This window comes from Heptranchias perlo, chromosome 26, assembly GCF_035084215.1.
Source record: "Heptranchias perlo isolate sHepPer1 chromosome 26, sHepPer1.hap1, whole genome shotgun sequence".
Taxonomy (NCBI): domain Eukaryota; kingdom Metazoa; phylum Chordata; class Chondrichthyes; order Hexanchiformes; family Hexanchidae; genus Heptranchias; species Heptranchias perlo.
Genome location: NC_090350.1, coordinates 30288004 through 30310869, shown reverse-complemented (window position 1 = coordinate 30310869; position 22866 = coordinate 30288004). Strand labels below are relative to the sequence as shown.

The 22866-nt window shown below is 40.7% G+C and overlaps 1 protein-coding gene and 1 long non-coding RNA gene across 8 annotated transcripts in view; one reads left to right on the top strand and one right to left on the bottom strand.

Annotated features, from left to right (window-relative positions):
- The first annotated feature begins 1710 nt into the window (after nucleotides 1–1710).
- On the top strand, nucleotides 1711–3045 carry LOC137342850 (uncharacterized). Its single transcript, XR_010967366.1, has 3 exons — nucleotides 1711–1748; nucleotides 1903–2053; nucleotides 2683–3045. It is a non-coding gene; the product is annotated as an uncharacterized lncRNA (long non-coding RNA).
- Nucleotides 3046–8777: 5732 nt separating this feature from the next.
- Nucleotides 8778–22866, bottom strand: part of LOC137342642 (tyrosine-protein kinase Fyn-like) — a 235288-nt gene continuing 221199 nt past the window's right edge. For all 7 annotated transcript variants that reach the window (XM_068006681.1, XM_068006679.1, XM_068006682.1 and 4 more), the window contains 4 exons: nucleotides 21993–22069; nucleotides 16595–16748; nucleotides 12858–12989; nucleotides 8778–11765 (listed from right to left, as the gene is read on the bottom strand). In XM_068006681.1, the coding sequence (XP_067862782.1) occupies nucleotides 11557–11765; nucleotides 12858–12989; nucleotides 16595–16748; nucleotides 21993–22069 (572 nt within the window). In that variant the 3' untranslated portion in view covers nucleotides 8778–11556. The remainder of the gene's footprint in view (nucleotides 11766–12857; nucleotides 12990–16594; nucleotides 16749–21992; nucleotides 22070–22866) is intronic.

Below are 22866 nucleotides of genomic sequence, written 5' to 3'. Positions count from 1 at the left end.
GAAATCACGAGCCCTGGAGGATGTGGGGCTGGGAGATGCTGTGGAGAAGATTGGGGGGGGGGGGGCGGGGGAGGGCAGAGGTGATCGACTCAAAAGAAGAGTTGGTGATCGGAGGTAGGGAGGGGTCTCGGATATCGGGTGTACGTAAAAATTCACTGGCACTATTTGAATTGCTATTTGTGGGACCCTGCTATGTGGAAAATGTCTGCTGCATTTGCCAAATGACAAGTGGCTACAATTCAAAAGTAATCCATTGGCTATAAAGAGCTTTAGAACGTCCTCACAACATGATGAGGTGCTATATACAAGTATAATATCTTCCTGTTTTACTTTTTGCAGGTAGGCTGAACAATATGGACCATCTCTGCTGGTGCCATCAATGTCATTGTTAGTTCAGCCATCATGATGTATTCTGCCCTATGGGAAGCTTACTCTTCCATTTGAAGTTCCACTCAGTCCAGCGCCCAGTACTCCAGCAATTCGTGTTTAGATTCTTTACCTGATCAAAGGACCTGCACACAGTTCAACACTCTTAACTGTATTGAACTTACCTTAGAAATGGAATGGGAAATGAGGTTTGAAACTAATGCTTCTATGTTTGCTCTTCAGCTCCTTTCATCGCCTCACAGTCCTGGTGGAGCAAGAGAAAGATAAAAGTTTATAATGCCTGGTGCTGGATGTACTTTAAAACACAGAGAGCAGGGGATGCTTTAGTAATTGAGGCAGAGACCATTTGTAAAAGTGGATAAACTTTAAGTGTTGGTCACCAAGACACAAAGCTCTGAAAGTGGTGCACAGAAGCATCCTCACTGTGAGGGGATTGAGTTATGAAGTAAATGAGAGGGGATTTTATAGATGCAAATGCACTGAATGGTGTCCCATATCTGCACTTATCTTTGTAATCTTTATGACTTGGTAATATTTATGACTTTTGCAATTTTATGACCATGAACATTTAATCCAGTGATGTTAAAATTTAGATCTTTTAATTTGAGAAGTAGATTTGATCGATTGAACTTTTGACATTGACAAAACAATAATTTTAATTAATTGTAAAGCTGTGTCTATCTCACCAATGATACAATAATAGGCTCTTACTTCAGAAATTAGGGGCTAAAATTCCATCTGAGACAGGGTATTTTTTGCTGTTTTTGTGCTGAGATGAAGCCAGGAGACTGCTAATGGTGAGGGGCCAGGCAAGACACCCATCGTCAGGCAAAGTGCTTTGAATGGTGGGGCACATTAGTAAAATTGAAGCCAAACAAAAGAGAACAAATAAACATCCAATGAAAAGAAACAAGCAATGGTTCAATGCCAAGAAAACAAAAAATGGCCAAAAAAAAGATTTAACTTCATCAAAAAGTCAGCTGGGACAATTTTAAGGCTAATTCTGGTTCCGATGTGACTTTAGGAGTCTGTTTTGCTCCTACTTTTAAAAACCCACCACAGTGCCAAGGGTCCAAACAAGCACATTTTGCATTTTCTAAAGGGGGATTTAAGTGTTGAGATATTTTCTATTTTCTAGGGTTGTTTGCAGGCTAATTCCTGAGCAAATTTTGCAATTTTGAAATTCACTTTGATGCACTTTTCAGCATTTTGGAGACTGCTGTAATTCTGCCTTTGATATGTTAAATATGAAAATAAAATGGTTGCACAACTTTACGCTTGAATACAACTTTATAGGGTCCAGTTCCTTCTGCACTGAATGTAACCCACACACGGCAACTGTCTGTATTTTGTATAGAAAGGTAATGTTTTGGATTCAATGTCTGCATGTTTGGTTAGAAAAATTAATATGGATTTAAATTTCACACACTCTTCTAGACCACTCCATAAATGTTGTTCAAAAAGTTTAGAAGATGACAAAAGTGGGCGACTAAATCAAAACCTGTTTGTGTACAGATGCAGTGGAACAGATGGACAGGGAATCTCATAACAGGGTCAAGGACAAGGTGTGACAAACTGGCATGGTGTGGGAAAATACAGGAACCTGGCACAATACAGAAAGGCGATTGCAAGAATCTAACAGTGACTGACAGCAAAGGGCAGCAAAGTACTTCACATTTTAATATACACAAATTAAATATAGATCCACAACTATTGCAGAGCCAACCTATCTTCCCCTGAAACTGTAACAGGCTCTTCTTGCTCTCCTAGTTTATTTGACAAAAACAAGTGCTGTTGGGGATGGCATTCTCAGCAATCGCAGATATTTGCCTAACAGGGCCATCACAGACCTTTAACATCAAGCTGGAGCTGAAAGCATCTCAGTATCAAAGCTATGTTATTGTCTTGCGATTCACTCCTGAGATAACCCCACAACCTGCTGTGATACATTTTTATTTTCTTTTTGAAAATTTTTTCGCTTACCATAAAAGAAATTAAAGCTGATTATCCAGACACACACAGGAGGTAGTTTTGACTTTGGGTGAAGTTAATGGAAATTAAAATTGGGAGAGATGTATAACGGGTGGCTGAATCGATACTGTTTGTTTTACACCATCACCCAAAGTCAAAATTACCCCTACTCGCTTCAAAGGATCTATAAGAATGCAATGTTGAAATCTGTTTATATTGGCTTTTAGTTTGCTGATTGATATCCCTGGTACTGTTTGGAATCTCTCTCTTTGATATCCCTGGAACTGAATGGAATCTCTCTCTTTGTCTCTCATCTCTCACCAGACTCTTTTCCTCTCTGCCAACGTCCAGATGAAACATCAAGAACAAATTCGTGGTGATATAGCAGAGGCAATATTCAGCCAAATTATTCTTGAAAATGGCTAACTTTGCAATGCAAGGTCTTCCCATCTCTGACAGCAACTGGACCCCTACCAATTAAGAGCGTTTACAAATATTTTTAACAAATTAAAGACAATGGGCCCTTTATGTCTCAGCTAAATGACTGGCAATTCATGATGCTCTGGAAACATAACTGAATAGAACATATGCCCATAGTGTGAATACATCTGCACTTCAAAGCTTTCTTCTGTATTTAACCTCAGTAATACCCACAGCTACTGATGGATTATTGGTTGAAGAAGGTTTTCTTTCCTACATTTTCTTTATGTTTGTAAGTACTATGGGATATTAAAATAAAAGGATCAAACTACATTGGATAATACAGGCAATGGTGTTTAAATAAGGTAATGAAAAAGAACTGCTTTCAGTCTAAAAACACAACTTTAACACATTAATTAAAAGATACATAGTGTGACATCATAAAGTTACTTTCAAAGTTAATTTCAAAATTGCAGGGGAATAACTATGATATTTTGTTCCTTTTAAACTCGATAATATACTAAAAATCTTGCATGTAGAATGCACTTTGTGTACGTGTCACACTCACTTCCTGTAACACTTTCTCCATCACTCTTCTAACTCATGAGCAATGCCGCAGAGATTTGCTAGTTTAGATATTATCTATTTATGGCTTTTAAACTTTATTTTGTATAAACCCCTTCCCCCATCCCCCCCCAAGTCAAATCTAAAGCCACCAATCTCACTTAAGGGAGTAGAAAAGCCCAGCTCATGAACATCTTCAAGCATCACCTGCTCCTTGATTAATCCACCAGAAACACATTTAACATAATATCAGAAGTCTCCCAGACCAGGAGAAGATTTGATGAGATCACCCTCCTGGAATTGGCTGCTGATCAACATTAAATAAGGGTGGAATTTGAAATTGGTCTCAGTTGCGAATCTGAACTTTCCAATATTGGAGCATCTGGATCACTTTTCAAAGTTGTAGATATTAATGTCACTGCATAACTTAATTTTTCTTACTCAAAGGCATGTTTGGCAATGACTAGGTTGGAACACATGTCAGCTAAAGTGGTGAGTATGATTTAATAGACTCAAGAGGGGTTGGTGTGAGATCATTCGCCATTTAGAATAATTCTGACAAAGAAATTATCAATTATAATATTATTACTTAAGTGACAATGAAAGTTTAATGCCTAAAATATATGGATATTTTAGCTCCAGTTATGAAGGACATTATGTGCACTGGACTCAGGAACTGGAGTTAGACCGGTCAAGCTCATTTAATTTAGGTACTTTAACAGCTCTCTGAGAAAGATCTGCAGGGTCGCCCTTGAACTCAGATGCCACTGTGTTTACACAAAAAAAACGTTCAAGTTTTTACAGGAGATATAAAAAGTGCGAGAAAAGTAATTTAAAAACAGAACTGCTTCATACATGACCTTTAACAGACAATTATGAATATAAAAAGATCATAAAACTATCAAAAGCTAACAAAGGTTTAATTAAATCATCTGATTTCACATGCCCCTGTTATAGATCCACAAATAATCTAAATTAGATTTTTAAAAATAATACAAGGCAGAAAGCATATTAGAAAAGCCCTAGTCATTGTGTTATAGTCTCCAATAACCTGTTTTTGTCACTTTGATTTTATTTTAAAACCAATGTGGACAGAGGATTTTATTATATGTCCCTACAATAAGTTCTACTTAGTAACATGACATCACCAGCTCTCTCCTCACAGCACATCTGCCCGTTGTTGTTGAATAACACTTGACCACCTTGCTGTTATATGGCTGATATATATATATACACATATATTATTTAAAACAAACATAGCCTTTCAAATGTCTTTGTTCCGCAACTTGCCTGGTCTCTGCGTCGCTTATCTGTGCTTTGACTTGTCGCTTAGGCGAAGCTAATAATTAAGGTAGTGCATTCAGCTGGAGCTACAATATGCTGAGAAAAAAGAGTCAGGCTTATCAAAGTCAACATGTGGTAGCTCCAGATCAGCCTCCAACTTAATTATATTTTAAAGCAGTTCTGTAGTCCCTTTTTTCTAATTAGTAAAGATGCAGATTTAAAACAGGAGACCCTGAGGAGAACCGTGCAGTAAATTTGCTTTGCATTTGGGAAAACCCTCTCCTGCCCTTCAAACCACCAGCGTCTAGGACAATCCTATCTTGGTGAATGTGAGCCCCCAGCTCAAAAATAACGGGCTGAGCTGGGAATTTGAATGTAAGCTAATTGCAACTAGTTACAAGATCACAAGACAGGTTTGGATGAAGAAGCCCATTCAGCCTATTTGATCTCAATCCTTCATCTAATTCATTATGGAGATGGCATTTTTGTTTTTTAGCAGGATGGTATAATTGCAACATTTTCTTAGCTTTGTGTAATTTCTGACAGTACACAGGAATAGACAGGAAGATGTTTATGGTTACACAGGAATAAATTGGGAAAAGACCAAATCAGGAGCAAGGAGTACTGCTCTACGTGAGGAGATCCAACATCTTACTATCTCTTACAATGCCAGACTGGGATCGGTACAGATACTGAATCTACCCAAGTAATACAGGAAAAGCTGACTTCTTATATAAAAATGTCATATAAAGGAACCACCACAATGTCTGTATCGGTAAGGCTTCAGATAAGTCTTTGTTTGTATGGATGGAGGGGGGGCATGGGTTGGCACAGGGGCACCGGTGGGCATGGGGGTCACAGGGGGGAGTCAGTCATGGTGGGGGAGGGGTCAGTCTTGGGGGGGGGGTATCGGGATCAGGTGTCATTGCGGGGTCCACGATCGATGGTGGGTGGGGAATCAGGGGGTCATGCGGGGGTTCGCGATCGTGGGGGGGTTCGGTGATCGAGGGCGGGTCTGTGATCGTTTGGGGGGGTTGGAGATTGGGGGGTTCACGATCGTAGGGGAAGGGGACGGAGATCGGGAGGGGATCCGCGATCATTGGGAGGTCGCTGCAGGTAGGCTTGTTGGGCCTGGGGGAAGCACTCCTGCTCCTCTGAGCCCACAACCTATGCCAGAAAGGCACTTACATGTTAGTTTCGGGCCTTCTTGCCTCCTTTCACATGGTCTAAAAGAGAAGGCCCAGCAATCCTGGCCCCCAGGGGTTGAAATTGGAAACTCTGGGAAGATGGAGGCCCGCAGCCTCCTTGAACGGTTTTAATCACCAACCCAAAATGGTTGTGATTTTGACTGCCCCCCTGCCCCCAACCCACCTGTTTTTCCCTTTTAAAATTGTACCTATGGTATTTAAAACAAATAAAGATAAAATTATTAGCACACACCTGCACAGAGCAATAGAGACACCAATACGGCGTGTCAGAAGGTATTATGGCTGCAGTGCCTGTCATGCAATTTGGTCCTTGGGCAGGTTCAGTATCTAAACCGACCTGAATCTGGCATTTTCACCAATCCTTAGTTTTAAGCATATTTTTAACTTTGTGTCCTTAAAAAAAAATGGTCATAGGTTCGTAGTTAAAATATCTCCTCAGTAAAAACAAGCTCTCCCCGAGGTCCAAAATCCATTGTAAACTGCGAACTATTAAAGTGAAAATGAAACTGTTAAAACCCAACAACTATAGGCCAGTCAGTTTAACCTCAGTGGTGGGGAAACTTTTAGAAACGATAATCTGGGACAGAATTAACCGTCACTTGGATGAGGGTGGATTGATTAGAGAAAGCCAGCATGGATTTGTTAAAGGCAAATTGTATTTAACTAACCTGATAGAGTTTTTTGATGAGGTAACAGAGAGGGTAGATGAGGGCAATGCAGTTGATGTTGTGTATATGGACTTTCAAAAGGCGTTTGATAAAATGCCGCATGGTAGGCTTATCATCAAGATTGTGGCCCATGGAATAAAGGGGAAAGTTGCAACATGGATACAGAATTGGCTAAGGGACAGGAAACAGAGAGCAGTGGTGAACGGTTGTTTTTCAGATTGGAGTGAGGTGTACAATGGTGTTCCTCAGGGGTCGGTGCTGGGACCACTGCTTTTCTTGATATATATTAATGTCTTGAACTTGGGTGGTCAGGACACAGTTTCAAAATTTGCAGATGACACAAAACTTGGAAGGGTAGTAAACAGTTAGGAGGATAGTGATAGACTTCAAGAGGACATAGACAGGCTGGTGGCCTGGGCCGATATGTGGTAGATGAAATTTAATGCAGGAAAATGTGAAGTGATACACTTCAATAGGAAGAACGAGGAGAGGCAATATAAACTAGAGGGCACAACTCTAAAAGGGATGCAGGAACAGAGAGATCTGGGGGTATATGTGCACAAATTGTTGAAGGTGGCAGGGCAGGTTGAGAAAGTGGATAAAAAGGCATACGGATTCTGGACTTTATAAATAGAGGCAAAAAATACAAAAGTAAGGAAGTCATGATGAACCTTTATAAAACATTGGTTTGGCTACAACTGGAGTATTGTGTCCAGTTCTGGGCACCGCACTTCAGGAAAGATGTGAAGGCCTTAGAAAGGGTGCAGAAGAGAATACTAGAATGATTCCAGGGATGAGGGATTTTAGTTACGTGGATAGACTGGAGAAGCTGGGATTATTCTTCTTGGAACAGAGACGGTTGCGAGGCGATTTGATCGAGGTATTCAAAATCATGACAGGTCTAGACAGAGTAGACAGAGAGAAACTCTTCCCATTGGCAGAAGGGTCAAGGACCAGAGGACATGAATTTAAGGTGATTGGCAAAAGAACCAAACTTTTTTACACAGCGAGTGGTTAGGATCTGGAATGCACTGCCTGATGGGGTGGTGGAGGCAGATTCAATTATGGCCTTCAAAAGGGAACTGGATAAGTACTTGAAAGAAAAAATTTGCAGGGCTACGGGGATAGGGCGGGGGAGTGGGACTAGCTGGATTACTCTTGCTTAGAGCTGGCGCGGACTTGATGGGCCGAATGGCCTCCTTCCGTGCTGTAACCTTTCTATGATTCTCAAAGAAGCACAGCTGCACACACAACTGTTCTTCTCGCTTGCATCCCAAGGTGTTTTATTATTTTTTATATAAATGGCCCTCTCAAACAACAATCAGTGAGTTAGCCCAATAGTTAACATGCAAAAAATGTTACAAGAAATTTGGTCTGTAGTCTATAAAACAAACTGGCTTGATAGCAAAAATGATTTAAGCAGTAGTCTAGGGATTCATTCCTGAGGAACAAACGGAACTTTGGAAATCGAAATGAATCTCCAAAAATACTTTGTTAAACTGATGATCCATCTATTTTGTTAATTACTGCTTCCAAACAATGCTTTCTTCATCTTTCTTAACGAGAGGAAGGAAATGCAAAGCTTGATTTCTCAGCTAATTATCTTTTAATCTATTGATAATTGCTTTACTTAATTTGGCCTTATAAAAAAGACTTTAAGCAACATTTTAATCACAGAATTGAGATCATCGTATTGACTGTGTTGAAATATGTTTCAGATGCAGTGATGTCAGAAGGTGAGTGGGCAACAGTTGAATGAGGAGTTTCTCAGTCATCCAGATCTTCAAATGTCAATTTAATGAATTTAGTTTGATTCAAATCAGAGCGGTACAGGGTACCAATGTAAACAGAACGTGTAAATCTGCACTGTAGCAATTAAACTGGCTTAATTATCTCTTTCTCTTTGTCAGAAGGTAAACTCTTATCTTTCCCAAATAGAAAAACAATTACCTGTGAATAATATTCTTATAATGTATTAACTACTCACATACAAGAATTATTTCTATAATTGGAGCTTTTTGAGAGAGTTATATTAACAACATTTAGGGCTATATAATTTGGAGAGTGTGAATTATTTAACTGGGTCTCTGCATCATTGTATCTTCTTGGAAGTGTTTTTAACAAACTGCAGAACACTTTTATGAAAGAAACTGAATTGTCCTCACCCCAACATTAAGGTGCTTCAGTGACCCTATTAGACAAAAAATAACCATGTAAATTGAACAGTTGTAGTTGATATGAGAAGTCTGCAACAATACACAAGCAGAAAATGGCAAACAGTAACAATTAATAGTTTATTTAACCAAAGGACAAATGTGGGTCACAGCTGACCAGTCACAAAAGATTCTCATCAAGTAATACAAAGCCCTGAGGCTTCGTTATTCACATGTATAAAATCAATATGGAGATTTCCCACTCTTTAATGGAGCTGTGATTTCCTCTATGATGAATAGTCTGTTGACACTCAGGCCCCGGCTTTTTTAGCTTCACTCGGGGTCGGGAATGGGGTGGCAGAACGATGACAATCTTTTCCGCCAACATCTGGGCCTCCGCCATTTTGGTAGAGTCCTGGATAAGGGTGGCCTGAAAACTGCGGGCACCTCATTAGGTCATGCAAATCAGGATCCTATGACATCAACAGGACCCTGATGAAATTTTCAGGAGCCAATGGGCAGAGCATGTGCTGCACACACTCTGCCCATTGGTACTTGCATTGAGTGGACTTACCAGCAGTGCTCAAAGGGACTGCAGCAGAATGCTCCAGAAAGGGTAAGTTAAAGGTTTTGAAATGATTTTTGTGGGGTCAGGAGTATTAATGCTCCTCCTGGCCCCCCAAAAAATTGACCACTGTTTTGCCCAACCCTCTGCGGACTTCTCCAGGATCGCCTCCTCCTCCCTTTTACTTAGCTAGGTTGGCTGGGCTCCATGGTGGAACTGCTGGACTTTAAGGCTTCTCTGATCAGCGAGCTTCTTGAAATGAGTGAGTAGCTTACCAACGGAATGGTAATAAGACCCCCCCAACCATGAAAATTGGGCAGGCCTCTCGCCAGTGACACAGGTGGCGGGTTTGGTCCAACCACGGCCCGCCCAATATCCACCGAAACCGAAAATTGGCCCCTCACTGTCTAGGCTCACATATGAAGAATGGCCACTTTGGTGAGGTATAGGAGGGGTAGCAGGACTTGTGAAACCATATTTCCATAGGAGTCAGAACTTTCAGGAGAGGAGGGGAAGGAAAAAAAACTGAAGGAAAAGAAAAAATATCCACATTTTATTGGAGCCTGTTTGCCGAGAATGACTGTAAAAGTAATTTTAATTCAATGATATTTTGTTGCTATTGGTTTCACTTGCGAACACACTAAAATAACAAATTTACATAATGTGCAACAAAAACTGTACAATGCTGTCCTGGTAAGAAAATCCAGTTCTCTATTCTGAGAAACATTAAGAAATAATGCAGGTTTTAGAGCAAGCAAAAATTTAATCTTCAGTAATTTTCACAAGTAACGATGAGAAAATAATTATCGGATCGACAATCCGGATCAGGTTAGGTAGGTGAATAAAACACTTAAATAATGCACAATTAAACAATTTGTAGAAAAAAAATTAAATCCAGTTCCTTTTTTCTCCAAAAACGTTGCTGAAATTTAATTATTTGATTCTGAACCTGAAGCTTCTTGGCTGCCCCAAACGGATCTGATCATCTTTACTGAAGAAATTAGGAGACACATTTCACTTCTCAGAATGATCATGTTGTTTTGTTTCAGGGCAGGATCGAAGACGTTCAGCCTCCTGATGGCTTGGCCCTATGTTGTCCGTAGCACAAGCCTTTCTCAGAAGGCGATGGGCGTAATACAGTACCAGTGTATTCTCAAAGTGGCACTTAACAAAAATTTTGGAGACAAGCTGATTGAAATCTTGTCAGCCAGACCAACCGTGAGATGCGATCACAATGGCAGCAGCCCCCTTAACGTCTCACTTTACATCGCTGCGCCAAGCTGCTCCACATATTGAAAGCAGGCTTTTTAAGTGGTTGACACATAGGGACAATTGTAGTCTTCAGTCTTGATTTGACGGGATAAAAACACATTTTCTTATTAACTCCCATCCTGACATAGTTCCTCTACACCACTCCACCCCAATATTTCAACCCAGCCCAGTAAACCCTTATCTTTTCAGATGTTTATATATAAAACTGCTACCCTGTTCACAAATAACGAGTACTTTTATTATACCCAGTGACTCAAACTTAGTAGCATCACATTATCCTATATCTTGCCTTGTAAATTATTCAATCGTGTTCCTTCTTCATAACCATTATTTGAACTCATAAAATACTAGTACTAAATAGACTGTATTTACAGCCGAAGTACAAGCTTTTCAGTGACTAAACTAGACCATCTCTGCCGGCTTTACACCATTGTAAAAAAGTAGGCATTTTAAATGCATTTCCTTGTTTGTAGACCTACAAAATTGTACAAAGAACAGAATAAAATACTTCTGGAATATGGCAAATCAAATATAAAAGCTCAGTGAAATATTAATTAGAAAGAAAAAAAATTAGCCATTTTAGCATGGTCCTATGCAACATTGTTAAATAAGCATAGCAGATCAGTCCTCTTATTATACAGTGCGTTTCAGAGCGACATTCCAATAAACGGGTACAAACCACGGGCAATGGCTGTGCTCTGGGTTCTGTTACAGAGCCCGTCAAGTAGATCTGAAATTCAGTGCCTGGAGCCTGACTAGCATCAGTATGTTTCAGTCATATCCCCCTCCCGCCACTGTGGAACCATTTTTCAGTGTTCTGCGTTTAAAAATGAGAAATATTAAGTGCAGCAAAGAAAGAAGCTGCCATTAACCCAAAACTATTTGGGGGGCCTGTTAATTGGAAGTGTGCTAGTTGCTCTCATACTTGATGAGTTCCTTCAAGTTTTAGGCTGCAGTCACATTAGAGCTAAGACTCCAGGTTCAGCGGCCTTAGAAGAGGTTGATCATATGGTGAGAAATACAGTTTTTCATTGGCTAAGGAATGTTCCAACTGCCAAAGGGATCTACAGGTTTTCCCCAGGTTGGTACTGGGGTTCTGTTGCTGTGAAGTAGTCCTCTAGGAAGGACTGCAAGTATTCAAAGGTGGGTCTTTCTTCTGGATCTTTCTTCCAACACTGGATCATAAGCTCATGCAGAGAACCTGGGCAAGCATTTGGACATGGCATCCGATATCCTCGTTCCACCTGCTCCAGTACTTCACGATTGTTCATTCCTAACAGACACAAGCAGATCCAGGATAATCAGGTTAATAATTGGTCCCTCATGACTCACTCTCTGATATGTCTAAAGGTTTGGCAAAACGTAAATTACTTCTGCCTTCCTGTCCAATAAACCAAAAAAAACCCTCTCTATTAACACAGTCCATGTTACTGTGCATTTTTGTCATGATTCCCAAAGAAAGCATTACACATCGGGTTAAGTACATCTTTGTAATTAATCATCTCAGTCTTAATTCCCAGCTCTTTATTGAGGGCCCTAATCTCAAGCAGTTACTTTATGAATGCCCCCACAAAATGCACTGTGGAATAAAGGGGAAAGGGTTTGCCCTTAAAATTCCTAACACAGTGAGCTCCTGATCTCAATTGTGCCATTATAAAATTATGGGGGAGGGAAAGGGCAAATCAAACAATCTCACTCATGTGCATCTCTTAACATTGACAGAGGCTGGGGTGACAGGTCTTCAGCTCATCCTCTCAGACAGAGGAGGCTCATAGCATTAAAGAGGAAACAGAGAATGAAAACTAATTACTGTGCTGAAGGGGAAGCATTCACTTATGCTTCTCTTTCTCCAGGGTTTTGCTCTGTCGAGACACTCCATCCTTTTTTTTAAGTCGTTGCCTCCTTTTCTTTTTTATCCTTCTCGTTCCTTCTTTTCTGATTTCTTTTTCCTCAATGCCTCCAATCATGGCGTATCGCTCCATGATCTTGATGGATCATGCTACTAACGCTATTCATTCACTCCCTCTCCAACAAGAGGAAACAAGGGAAAACTATCAGGAAATGGAACTATTCCAGCTCCACTGCATAAGATTCCAAAGTACAGTTATTCAACCTGTTTAGGTCCTCAAAGCTGGAAAGGACTGGACTCCAGTTGCTAGGCTTCAAGGTGTCAAACACTAGAGCCTGGGAATTATGCTGTGTGATATTATTGTACAAGCGTTAGTGTCTCTGTTAAAATAGTGGACAGAGAAATACGATATATGATTAAGCCTGAAAATTGCGCTGTGCATTAAGTTTCAGACGGTTATTACTTGGAGCTCATATGGTAACTATTATTTCTATAAATGTGTATTATCATTCTTACCTGGATATGGAACCCTCCCCTTGGTAACCAGCTCTGTCAAGAGGATACCAAACGACCACACATCAGACTTGATTGTAAACTTTCCATAAAGAGCAGCTTCAGGCGCTGTCCATTTTATAGGAAACTTGGCACCTGTAATGAAAAGGAAAGGTAATATTCTTGCTTTGCTCTTTAGCTTGTTTCTGAATCAAAAAAGGCTAGAACTGCCTGTGACAAAAGTGAAGCACTCTTGTCTAGTCTAGAGAGACTATACAGAGAAAAACTGAAGAAAGGTTTAGCATGGTATTGGCCTCTTTAATTTTGTCATGCTAAATAGGAGTAGGCCATTCAGCCACTCACAGAATAATGTCCCATGTCATTTTGTTGCAAGTAATCAGTTTGTCCGAAAATACGTGTGAGGAAAGCGGTCAAGCTATTCAATTCAAATATGAATGTGCTATGTGATCTGTTCAAATGTGGTTTTGATTGCCAGTTTTTTTCAATTGAATAGTTATTTAAATTTGCAAATTTTCAGTAATTGATTCAAAAGTATTTATCAGTCTGCCTTTTTCAAATTAGCGAGTCTATCTTGAGTCATTGAAGAGGGTCTGTCTAAAACATTCAAAGAGAATTACTGAAGCCAGATAACTTCTGTGGTTGATGAAAAAAAGTTAAAAAGTCACTGTACAGAAAAACTGATCTCAGTATAGTTTAGCACAGAAATTGTAAACTAGTTATTTCCACTATGCAAGGAGCCAGCAAAGTTTAACAGCTATGTTACTGATTGATCTCCCATGGTATTACATATGAGAGGGGGAATTTTAATGACTGGGCCTCGCTGGCATCTGGCCAGCGAATATCAGGTGGTCTGGAGGCCGCCCAACGGGCACTCAGGTAAGTCATTGGCGGGAGGGAGAGTTTTGTGAATGCAATAGGCGGGGGTGGGGTGGGGGGGGGGGCTGGGGCAGTGGCAGCCCAAACCTTTTTCACGGGGCCCCAGAGGAGAACTCCTGCTCCTCCTGGCCCCACCCCTGCTCCACAGAGGATGCACCACCTAGTAGGCCATTAAAAAAGCTTTAGAGTCCTATGTACCTGATAGAACCCCAATTTACATGTATTCATAAGGCTCCTGCCTGATTCAGGTGGATGCCTCAACCACCCAAGAAAACAGCAGAGTTAAAATGGCCACTGGGCAGTAAAAGAGCAGTAAGTGGACTGCTTGGATTTTAACTCCTGTTCCATCCGGTTTCTGTAACAGATAGCCTGACATCAGTTGGGAAAATGCTGGAATCCATTATTAAGGTTGTGTTAACGGGGCATTTAGAAAATCATAACATGATTATGCAGAGTCACCATGATTTTAGGAAAGGGAAATCATGTTTGACAAATCTATTAGAGTTTCTTGAGGATGTAACTAGCAGGGTAGATGAAGGGGAACCAGTGGATGTAGTATATCTGGATTTTCAAAAGGCATTCGATAAGGTGCCACTCAAAAGGTTGTTGCACAAGATAAGGGCTCATGGGATTGGGGGGTAATATATTAGCATGGATAGAGGATTGGTTAACGGACAGAAAACAGAGAGTAGGAATAAACAGCTCATTTTCAGGTTGGCAGTCTGTAACTAGTGGGGTGCCGCATGGATTAGTGCTTGGGCCTCAGCTATTAATGACTTAGATGAAGGGACCAAGTGTAATGTATCCAAGTTTGCTGACGATACAAAGCTAGGTGGGAAAGTATGTTGTGAGAAGGACACAAAGAATCTGCAAAGGGATGGAGACAGGTTAAGTGAGTGGGCAAGAAGGTGGCAGATGGAGTATAATGTGGGGAAATGTGAAGTTATTCACTTTGGTAAGAAGAGTAAAAAAAACAAAATTTTTTTTAAATGGTGAAACACTATTAAATATTGGTGTTCAGAGAGATTTGGGTGTCCTTGTACACAAAGCACAGAAAGTTAACATGCAGGTACAGCAAGCAATTGGGAAGGCAAATAGTATGTTGGCCTTTATTGCAAGGGGGCTGGAGTACAAGAGTAAGGAAGTCTTGCTACAATTGTACAGGGCTTTGATGAGACCATGAGAGTACTGTATGCAGTTTTGGTCTCCTTAACTAAGGAAGGATAGACTTGCCTTAGAGATGATGCAACAAAGGTTCACTAGATTGATTCCTGGGATGAAAGGGTTGTCCTATGAGGAGAGATTGAGTAAACTGGGCCTATACTCTCTCGAGTTTAGAAGAATGAGAGGTGAGCTCATTGAAGCATATAAGTTTCTGAGAGGGCTTGACAGGGTAGATGTTGAGAAGATCTTTCCCCTGGCTGGAGAGTCTAGAAGTAGAAAAGTACTCCAGGGTAGAACTGCAACCAAGGATATGGGTTGTTATTGAGTATGACTTATTGAATTCCATGGAATAGTGCAGGTGCTGTGTGCCAAATAAGTGCATCGCTAAAGTTTATCATGTTTACTGAACAAATATTAAATAAGTAATTAAGTCAATAATTCACCAGCAGGATAGGAAGATAGACTCGTAATAGCAGAATCTGTCCATCACTGACTAGTCCAAATGAACTATTTTGAGGATTGAAACAATATTTCTGCACTAACAAATATGCAAATCCAGATTATTTTTTTTAGTTATTTCAGTGCATATTGTGAATTAAAAAATATTCTTTTGTAGTTCATACAGTCTAAACTTGGTTACCTGCAAAAGTGCTCACATGAGCCTAACCCATATGACAGGGATATCTGGCCGTCTGTGGTTTTGGACTGTTAAGATATTTAATATATAGAATTACAGATTGGAGACAGTTGGAGTATTTGAGTTGCAGTAGGTTTTTATAGGTTTGAAGCACTATTTCTGTATTAATTAAGCTGTGTATATGGCCTATTTCATATCTTGTAACCATTTCTTTTGCTCAAAGTGATTTTCTGGGCAGAAAACAGGAGCAAAAAGGCCTAATTTTGGGGCACAATGTCCCGTGCCCAATCTGCCCCTGTTTTATGGGCCCCATCATACCGGTAAAGGTTGCTTTGCAGGCATCTCGGGTGACTGCCTACAACATGTAAATGATGGGCCTAATGCTTATTTTAGGCCTTCTTGCAGAAATTGGTTCTAATTGAGCAGGTGCTGGGTCTGCTCTGCTCAGGATTCTTTCGTCCTCGCTATCGGCCCCTCCCCCTCCCACCCCATTGCCGTGCCAACTCCCTACCTTTGGGCCGCTGCTGGCCAGGCAAGTGGCCCGATATTTATTTTAGTAAAATGTGCGAGCTGCCTGTGGAGGCACGACAGGCACCGGCAGCTTGCGCAAAAATGTTAATAAGACCCAAGGACCAATTTTGGACTGGCCTTGGGCCTTTCAGTTGGAACACGAAAAATGGGCCATAACCAATTTCCACTCCATTAATGGTTTGAGAGCTGGATTTGTTGATACATTTCTTTGTAGTACGTGTGGGGAAAGCAGTGGAACAACTGATAATTGCCTGTACTGTTCATGGAAATGACTAGATCATGGCACCTTCAGTAGTGTCTGTCCCTGGATGTTGCATTTGCATACATAGAGAGATGCAATGGATATTCAATGTAATGTTCAAAGGGGTAAGGTATGAGAGGACTATAAGACAAACAGCCTATGCAAAATTTCAAATCATGTAGATGACATGTCATTGGCAGAGGACCATTTATGCACCATTGATGCAAATAAATATTAAACATCACAAAACTCGAGTACAACTGCAGCTGTAGTGCCACTAGAACAATGTACCTTGTCGTGCTGTGTATTCATTGTCTTCAATGAGTCTTGCCAATCCGAAATCTGCTATTTTGCACACAAGGTTTTCTCCTACGAGTATATTAGCAGCCCTTAAATCTCTGTGAATGTAATTCATTCGCTCAATATAGGCCATTCCTGCTGCAATCTATATGCAATGAAAGAAGAACCACAGCAATTCATTAAAGAGGTAGCATTTAGCAGAGGACCATTTATGCCTTTAAGGAACAAATAAATCAAAATTATCACTGTAGGTAGATTGAAAGGTCAGTTACTATTGTAATAATTTTGCAACTAATTGAACACTGCTGCTGGAGCTGAAACTGCACGCAGTCCATTCTGGATTTTAAACAGAAAACTTGAGACAAATTGTGTGGCGTACTAAATAGGAACAGTTTCCTTCACCTTTGGGAGGTAGGTTTGAATTCAGCCTAGTCTAATGGTCCTTTATTAGTCTCAACCAAGTTCCTCTTGGGCAGGAGTCCCAAGCACTAAACTGCTTCTAATGTGGTACTAATTAGCATTGCAATAACTGTCTTATTCAGAGACGTTGGGATAACTTGCACATTACTGCAGTCAGGAGTGGTCTTCTCAAACTAATATTAAATCACATGGTTGGAGCAATGTAGTGTCAGCTGTGGCTCAGTGGCAGCACACTCGCCTCTGAGTCAGAAGGTCGTAGGTTCACAGTCCCACTCCAGAGATTTGAGCACAAAATCCAGGCTGACACTCCTGGAGGGAGTGCTGCACTATTGGAGGGGTTGTCTTTCGGATGAGACGTTAAGCTAAGGCCCTTGACTGCCCTCTCAGGTGGATGTAAAACATCCCATGGCACTATTTCAAAGAAGAGCAGGGGCGTTCTCCCTGATATCCTAGCCAATATTTAGCCCTCAGCCAACACCTAAAAACAGATTATCTGATCATTAACACATTGCTGTTTTGGGACCTTGCTGTGTGCAATTTGGCTGCTGCGTTTCCTACATTACAATATTGACTACATGTCATTGGCTGTAAAGCGCCTTGGGGTGCCTTGAAGTCGTGAAAGGCGCTATATAAATGCAAGTTCTTTCTTTTAGTGGAGCTTTTGCCTACATCTAATCCATACTATGCTTAGTCTGGGAGTGTTTGACATTGAACATAGAAAGCACAAAGTGGAAAAAATGTCCCATTCTCCAGCAGTGGCAGCCGTCACCTTAATAAACACAATGCTATGAACATACAAAAAGAGATGCAAGAAAATACTGTCAGGCACATCAGCTCTCACTCTACCCAATAGATGATGGAATCTCTTGCACTTCCCTCCGAAACGACTACTAACACTAACTCCTGGGGAATGCGTAGAAGGGTGGGGGGAAGATGCAAAAATAGAGGGAAAAAAAACTGTGACCAATTTTCAATGAAAACTGAAAATTCCTCCCCAACTCCAAAGCAAAGAAGCAAGCTCCAGGGTACCCATGACATGTCACCAGGCAAACGTAACTAACATCCCCCATAACTATCATTATCCATTTTAAAAATCTTGTCCACAAATATACTAAAATTTTCTCTAATTTTAAACATCTAAATCACATCTGCCCTGAGCCTAAGTTTCATCAAAGTGAATAACCATAACTCTCTAAGTCTGTCTATGTTACTAATTGACTTAAGTTTACGTAACATGGGCTATGGGGAAAGGGCAGGGGAATGGAACGAATTGGATAGCTCTATCAAAGAGCCGGCACAGGCACGATGGGCCAAATGGCCTCCTTCTGTGCTGTATCATTCTATGATTCTATGTACATCCTTATCACCCTCCTCTGTATCCTTTCCGAAGCCTCAATATCTATCATCAAATGTGGGGACTAAAGCTGGACCCAATATTCCTAGTGTAGACAAATTAAATCTTATATCAACTAAACATTGTACTTTTAGTTTGTTATTTTATTGATGATAGCAAAATTTACAGGAATCCAATTTGCTTTCCCTAAAGCTACCACATTGCTTGTGGACCTTTAATTATTGGTGAATGACTATCCCTGCTTCATCCCCATCCCGATCTGTGATTTTAAACCCGTACCCATACATGGAATAGGCATGTCTTGCATTGATGACCGCCTATGCATAACACAGTACTTTACACTTTAAATGGCATTTTTCATTTATTAGCCCATCCGCTTAACCTATCTAAAACCAGCTTGCAACCTATCTCATCATTATTGCCAACCCTTCTACACATTCCTGTATCATTCATTAATTTAAGAGTAGCACTCAAGGTTATTGATAAAATTAATGAACAGTAAAATCTCCAGCAGGCAGTCCTGGGGTACTCCACTTGTCACCATGCCCCAATCTGAACCCTTCCTGTTCATAATTGCTTTCTTTACTCAATTTAAACCAACTCCCAATCTATTCTGCTATTTCACTAATAATATCATTACACCTAATTTTTATTTTCTAATGAGCATCTAAGCATTCTGGAAATCCAGGTAGACAATAGGAACATAGGAACAGGCATAGGCCATTCAGCCGCTCGAGCCTGTTCTGCTATTCAATGAGATCATGGCTGATCTGTATCCTAACTCCAGCCACCCGCCTTAGCTCCATTTCCCTTAATATCTTTGGGCTAGTAAAAATCTATCGATCTCAGATTTAAAATTATTAGTTGAGTTAGCATCTACTGCTTTTTGTGGGAGAGAGTTCCACACTTCTACCACCCTTTGCATGAAGAGATGTTTCCTAACTTCTCTCCTGAATGGCCTGGCTCTGATTTTAAGGTTATGTCCCCTTGTCCTAGACTCCCCCGCCAGCGGAAAAAGTTTATTTTGTACCTGACTACTACATTTTAGTGATCTGTGTACATGGACCCCTAATTCTCTTTGGACCTCCACTGTTCCTAGCTTTTCACCATTTAAAAAATACTCGGTTCTATCCTATTTTGGTCCAAATGGGATGACCTCGCACTTACCTGCATTGAAATCCATCTGCCACAGTTTTGACCACTCACTTAATCTATCAATGTCTCTTTGTAATTTTATTCTTCCATCTACACTACTTACTATGCCACCAATCTTTGTGTCATCAGCAAACTTGGAGATATGGCTCTCTATTGTGTTATCTAAGTCATTAATAAATATAGTGAATAGTTGAGGCCCCAGTACAGATCCTTGTGGGACACCACTTCCTTCCAATTCGAGTACACACCTATTATCCCTACTCTGTCTTCTACCGCCTAACCGATCTCCTAATCAGGTCAATAATTTGCCTTCAATTCCATGCCTTCTGGAAGTCCATATAAACTACATCCATAGACATTCCCGTCTATTACTTTAGTTACTGCCTCAAAAAATTCAGTTAGGTTCGTTAGACATGACCTACCTTTTACAAATCCATGTTAGCTCTCTCTAATCAGCTCAAATTTCTCTAAGTGCTCAGTCACTCTGTCCTTAATTATAGTTTCAAATAACTTCCCCACAATAGATATTAGACCATCAGGCCTACAATACCCATTGGACTTCCTTCATCTACTGTTTCAGTCACTTCCTCAAAGTATTGCCTGTGCTTTCTAATGCTGTGTTGAGTATCCCTAAATAACTGCAATATTCTCTAAGAGTTTCTTTGTAGCATCTCATATAATATCTTCAATACAACTATAGTTAAGCTCACTGGTTTACAGTTCCCAGGATCCAAATTCACCAACAAAAAGGGAACAATTCATCTTAGTTCCACTCCATTTAAAAATATTAATTGAAAGAGTTCACTGAGCAGAGTTCAGTATCCAATAACTTTTTATGGCACATACAATACAGAAATCAAGCTATTAACGTTACTTCTGTGAAAAATAAGCCACTCCAAAAAGGCATTACTAATTCTTCCTGCAGTATATTCATGATCGAGGGACACTAGTGGCTTGTGGCTTGTGCTTTGTGCTATAAAACTTTCCAAAGAGTTTTATCATTAAGTATGATTTTGTGGAAGATTACACACTGTAGCTGCAAAGCACAAACCAGTTCCAATTACATTATCCTATCCAGAATATACTGCAATGATTTCACACCAGGAAATGATTGCCTGCTGTTTCGCCAATACCTGCTACAAAGAAAACAAATTACAACTGGGTCAAGAACTGAATCGATCTGATTTCATCCATAAATGATCACTAAATTGCGGACAAACTCCAGCTGAGGAGTAGCCCTATCTCCCATAATTATAGTTTGGGCTTAGTTGCCCTTCGATACTAATTACAATTGGCTGTCCACCAGTTTTACAGACTAAACTGGCCAAGAAACCATTGGAGAAAAGACCGCAGGGAGGCATGACCCAGCTCTTTAAAATGCCGAGAGGTACACACTGATGTTGATGTAAGTGGGCTAAAGGTTCAATATTAACAAGCCTCAAGTGAGATTACAGATTAAAAGAAACTTCCCCCACCAAACAGTCGTTTGATACGTGCAATAGATTTCCAGCAAAAACAGTTGAGGTTGTGTTGCTTAGCTCTTTCCAAAAGGAGCTGGATATGTATTCAGCTGGGAACAGAATAAGTTTAGATTGAGACAATCAAATATTCCATTGAATACAATGGTCCTCTGGTTCAGGTGGGGAAAGGGCAGGAGGGAGGAACATTGCTTGAGGAGGGAAGCAGTCCATCTCCATTGGTGGTTCTCAGATACTCAGGAGGCAGTATCATCATCTTGCCTCCTGGGCTACTATAGAAGTCAGAAGTGCTATCAGTAGAACATTATATAGTAAATTCACTAATTGGTGAATACAAATAGTTATCCCAGCAAACTAATCAAGAACTCCAGATGAAAAACTAATTTATAAGGACTAGCCTCAGTTAACTTTGCAATGACTAAATGTTAAAGCTACAGATTGCCACATTCTTCAGCTCTTTTTGAAACACATATTAGTTGGGTTTCACACTTTTCTAAAACCAGGTATTGTGATGCATAATCCATTACAACCCTACTGTGAAAGAATTCCCCTTTATAAAAGGATCATCTCCCACCCTCACTTTTAGGGTTTGATTTTGACTTTTGATGTGCAACACATATTGTAGATGTTCACTTTCCAGACTGCAGCTAGTCATAACAGACATTATTCTAAATTAATTATCCACAATTCTACAGGTTAATATGTTTTCTTCAGCTTTCCAAAAAAATGTATATCTGTTACTTTTGTTACTTCATGTTTATTTGCTTCATAAATAAACTGAAATTTTTTATGTGCAGTGTTGCTCTAAATTTGTTTAGTCACATCCATTATTGTATGCTATTGAATAAATTTGGCTGAAGAACTATCCACCTTATACCATTGCTATAAAAACAGAATCACCTAAGATCTAAAAGCTTAAGGCAAAAAAAATCAAACTAATAAAATACTGATCTATGAAGAATGGGAAATCCATTCCCAGTACCTGTGCTGCCATGTCGACCAATTGTGGTAGTTTTAATATCCTTCCATCACCATCCTTTAGGAAATCAAGCAAGCTTCCTGAGAAAGGAATAAGATAAATCATCAATAACTTGGAAATTAAACTTTTGAAGTTTGATGATGCAGATCATGGGCTGCATTTTAGCACCCGCTATTGGGTGCGTTCCTGGCCGGGGGGGGGCTCTGAAAATCGAGGAATCCCGGAGCGGGTCGGGAGCCCGGCTCCAACCCGCCCACTTCCGGGTTCCCCACAGATGCGCCGGCGTGCGCGCACGGCCCCCGCAGGTGGGACTCCCGTGGGCAATTAAAGCCAGTGGGATGCCACTTAAAAGTATTTACGTAGATATTTCAGGTCATTAACTGACCTGATTAAGTGAATATGTGAGGAGGGGTGGGATTTTATAGACAACTGGGACTGTTTCCCATACTGGGGGAAACGCTCCCAGTTGAAATGGACGTGTTGCAGCTGTCAGCCTGTGGCAGCTGCAAAGGTCCATTTGACAGGTCGGTGGGGGAGACCCTCACTCACTGCAGGAGGCCACTCTGTCACTTGGGACAAAGTTTGGTCTCCACCACCCTCCTCCTGACAAGAAAATTCACAAACTTGCACACTTACCCCGGGGTCCAGAGACCCCCTCAAATGTACATCTTCCGGATGGGGGCCGCCGTAGCTGCAGTCATAACCTCCTCGGAGGGCAAACAGCATCACCAGCCTCGCCAGCCACGCCGTCCACCTCTGACACGTGGAGCTCCACAACAGAGTGCTGTGACACATCCACCTGCACAGCAGGAGAGAGGGCAACCGCAGACAGAGATGCGTCGCAGAGGCCACTACCCTCGCCACAGGGTCCACAGAC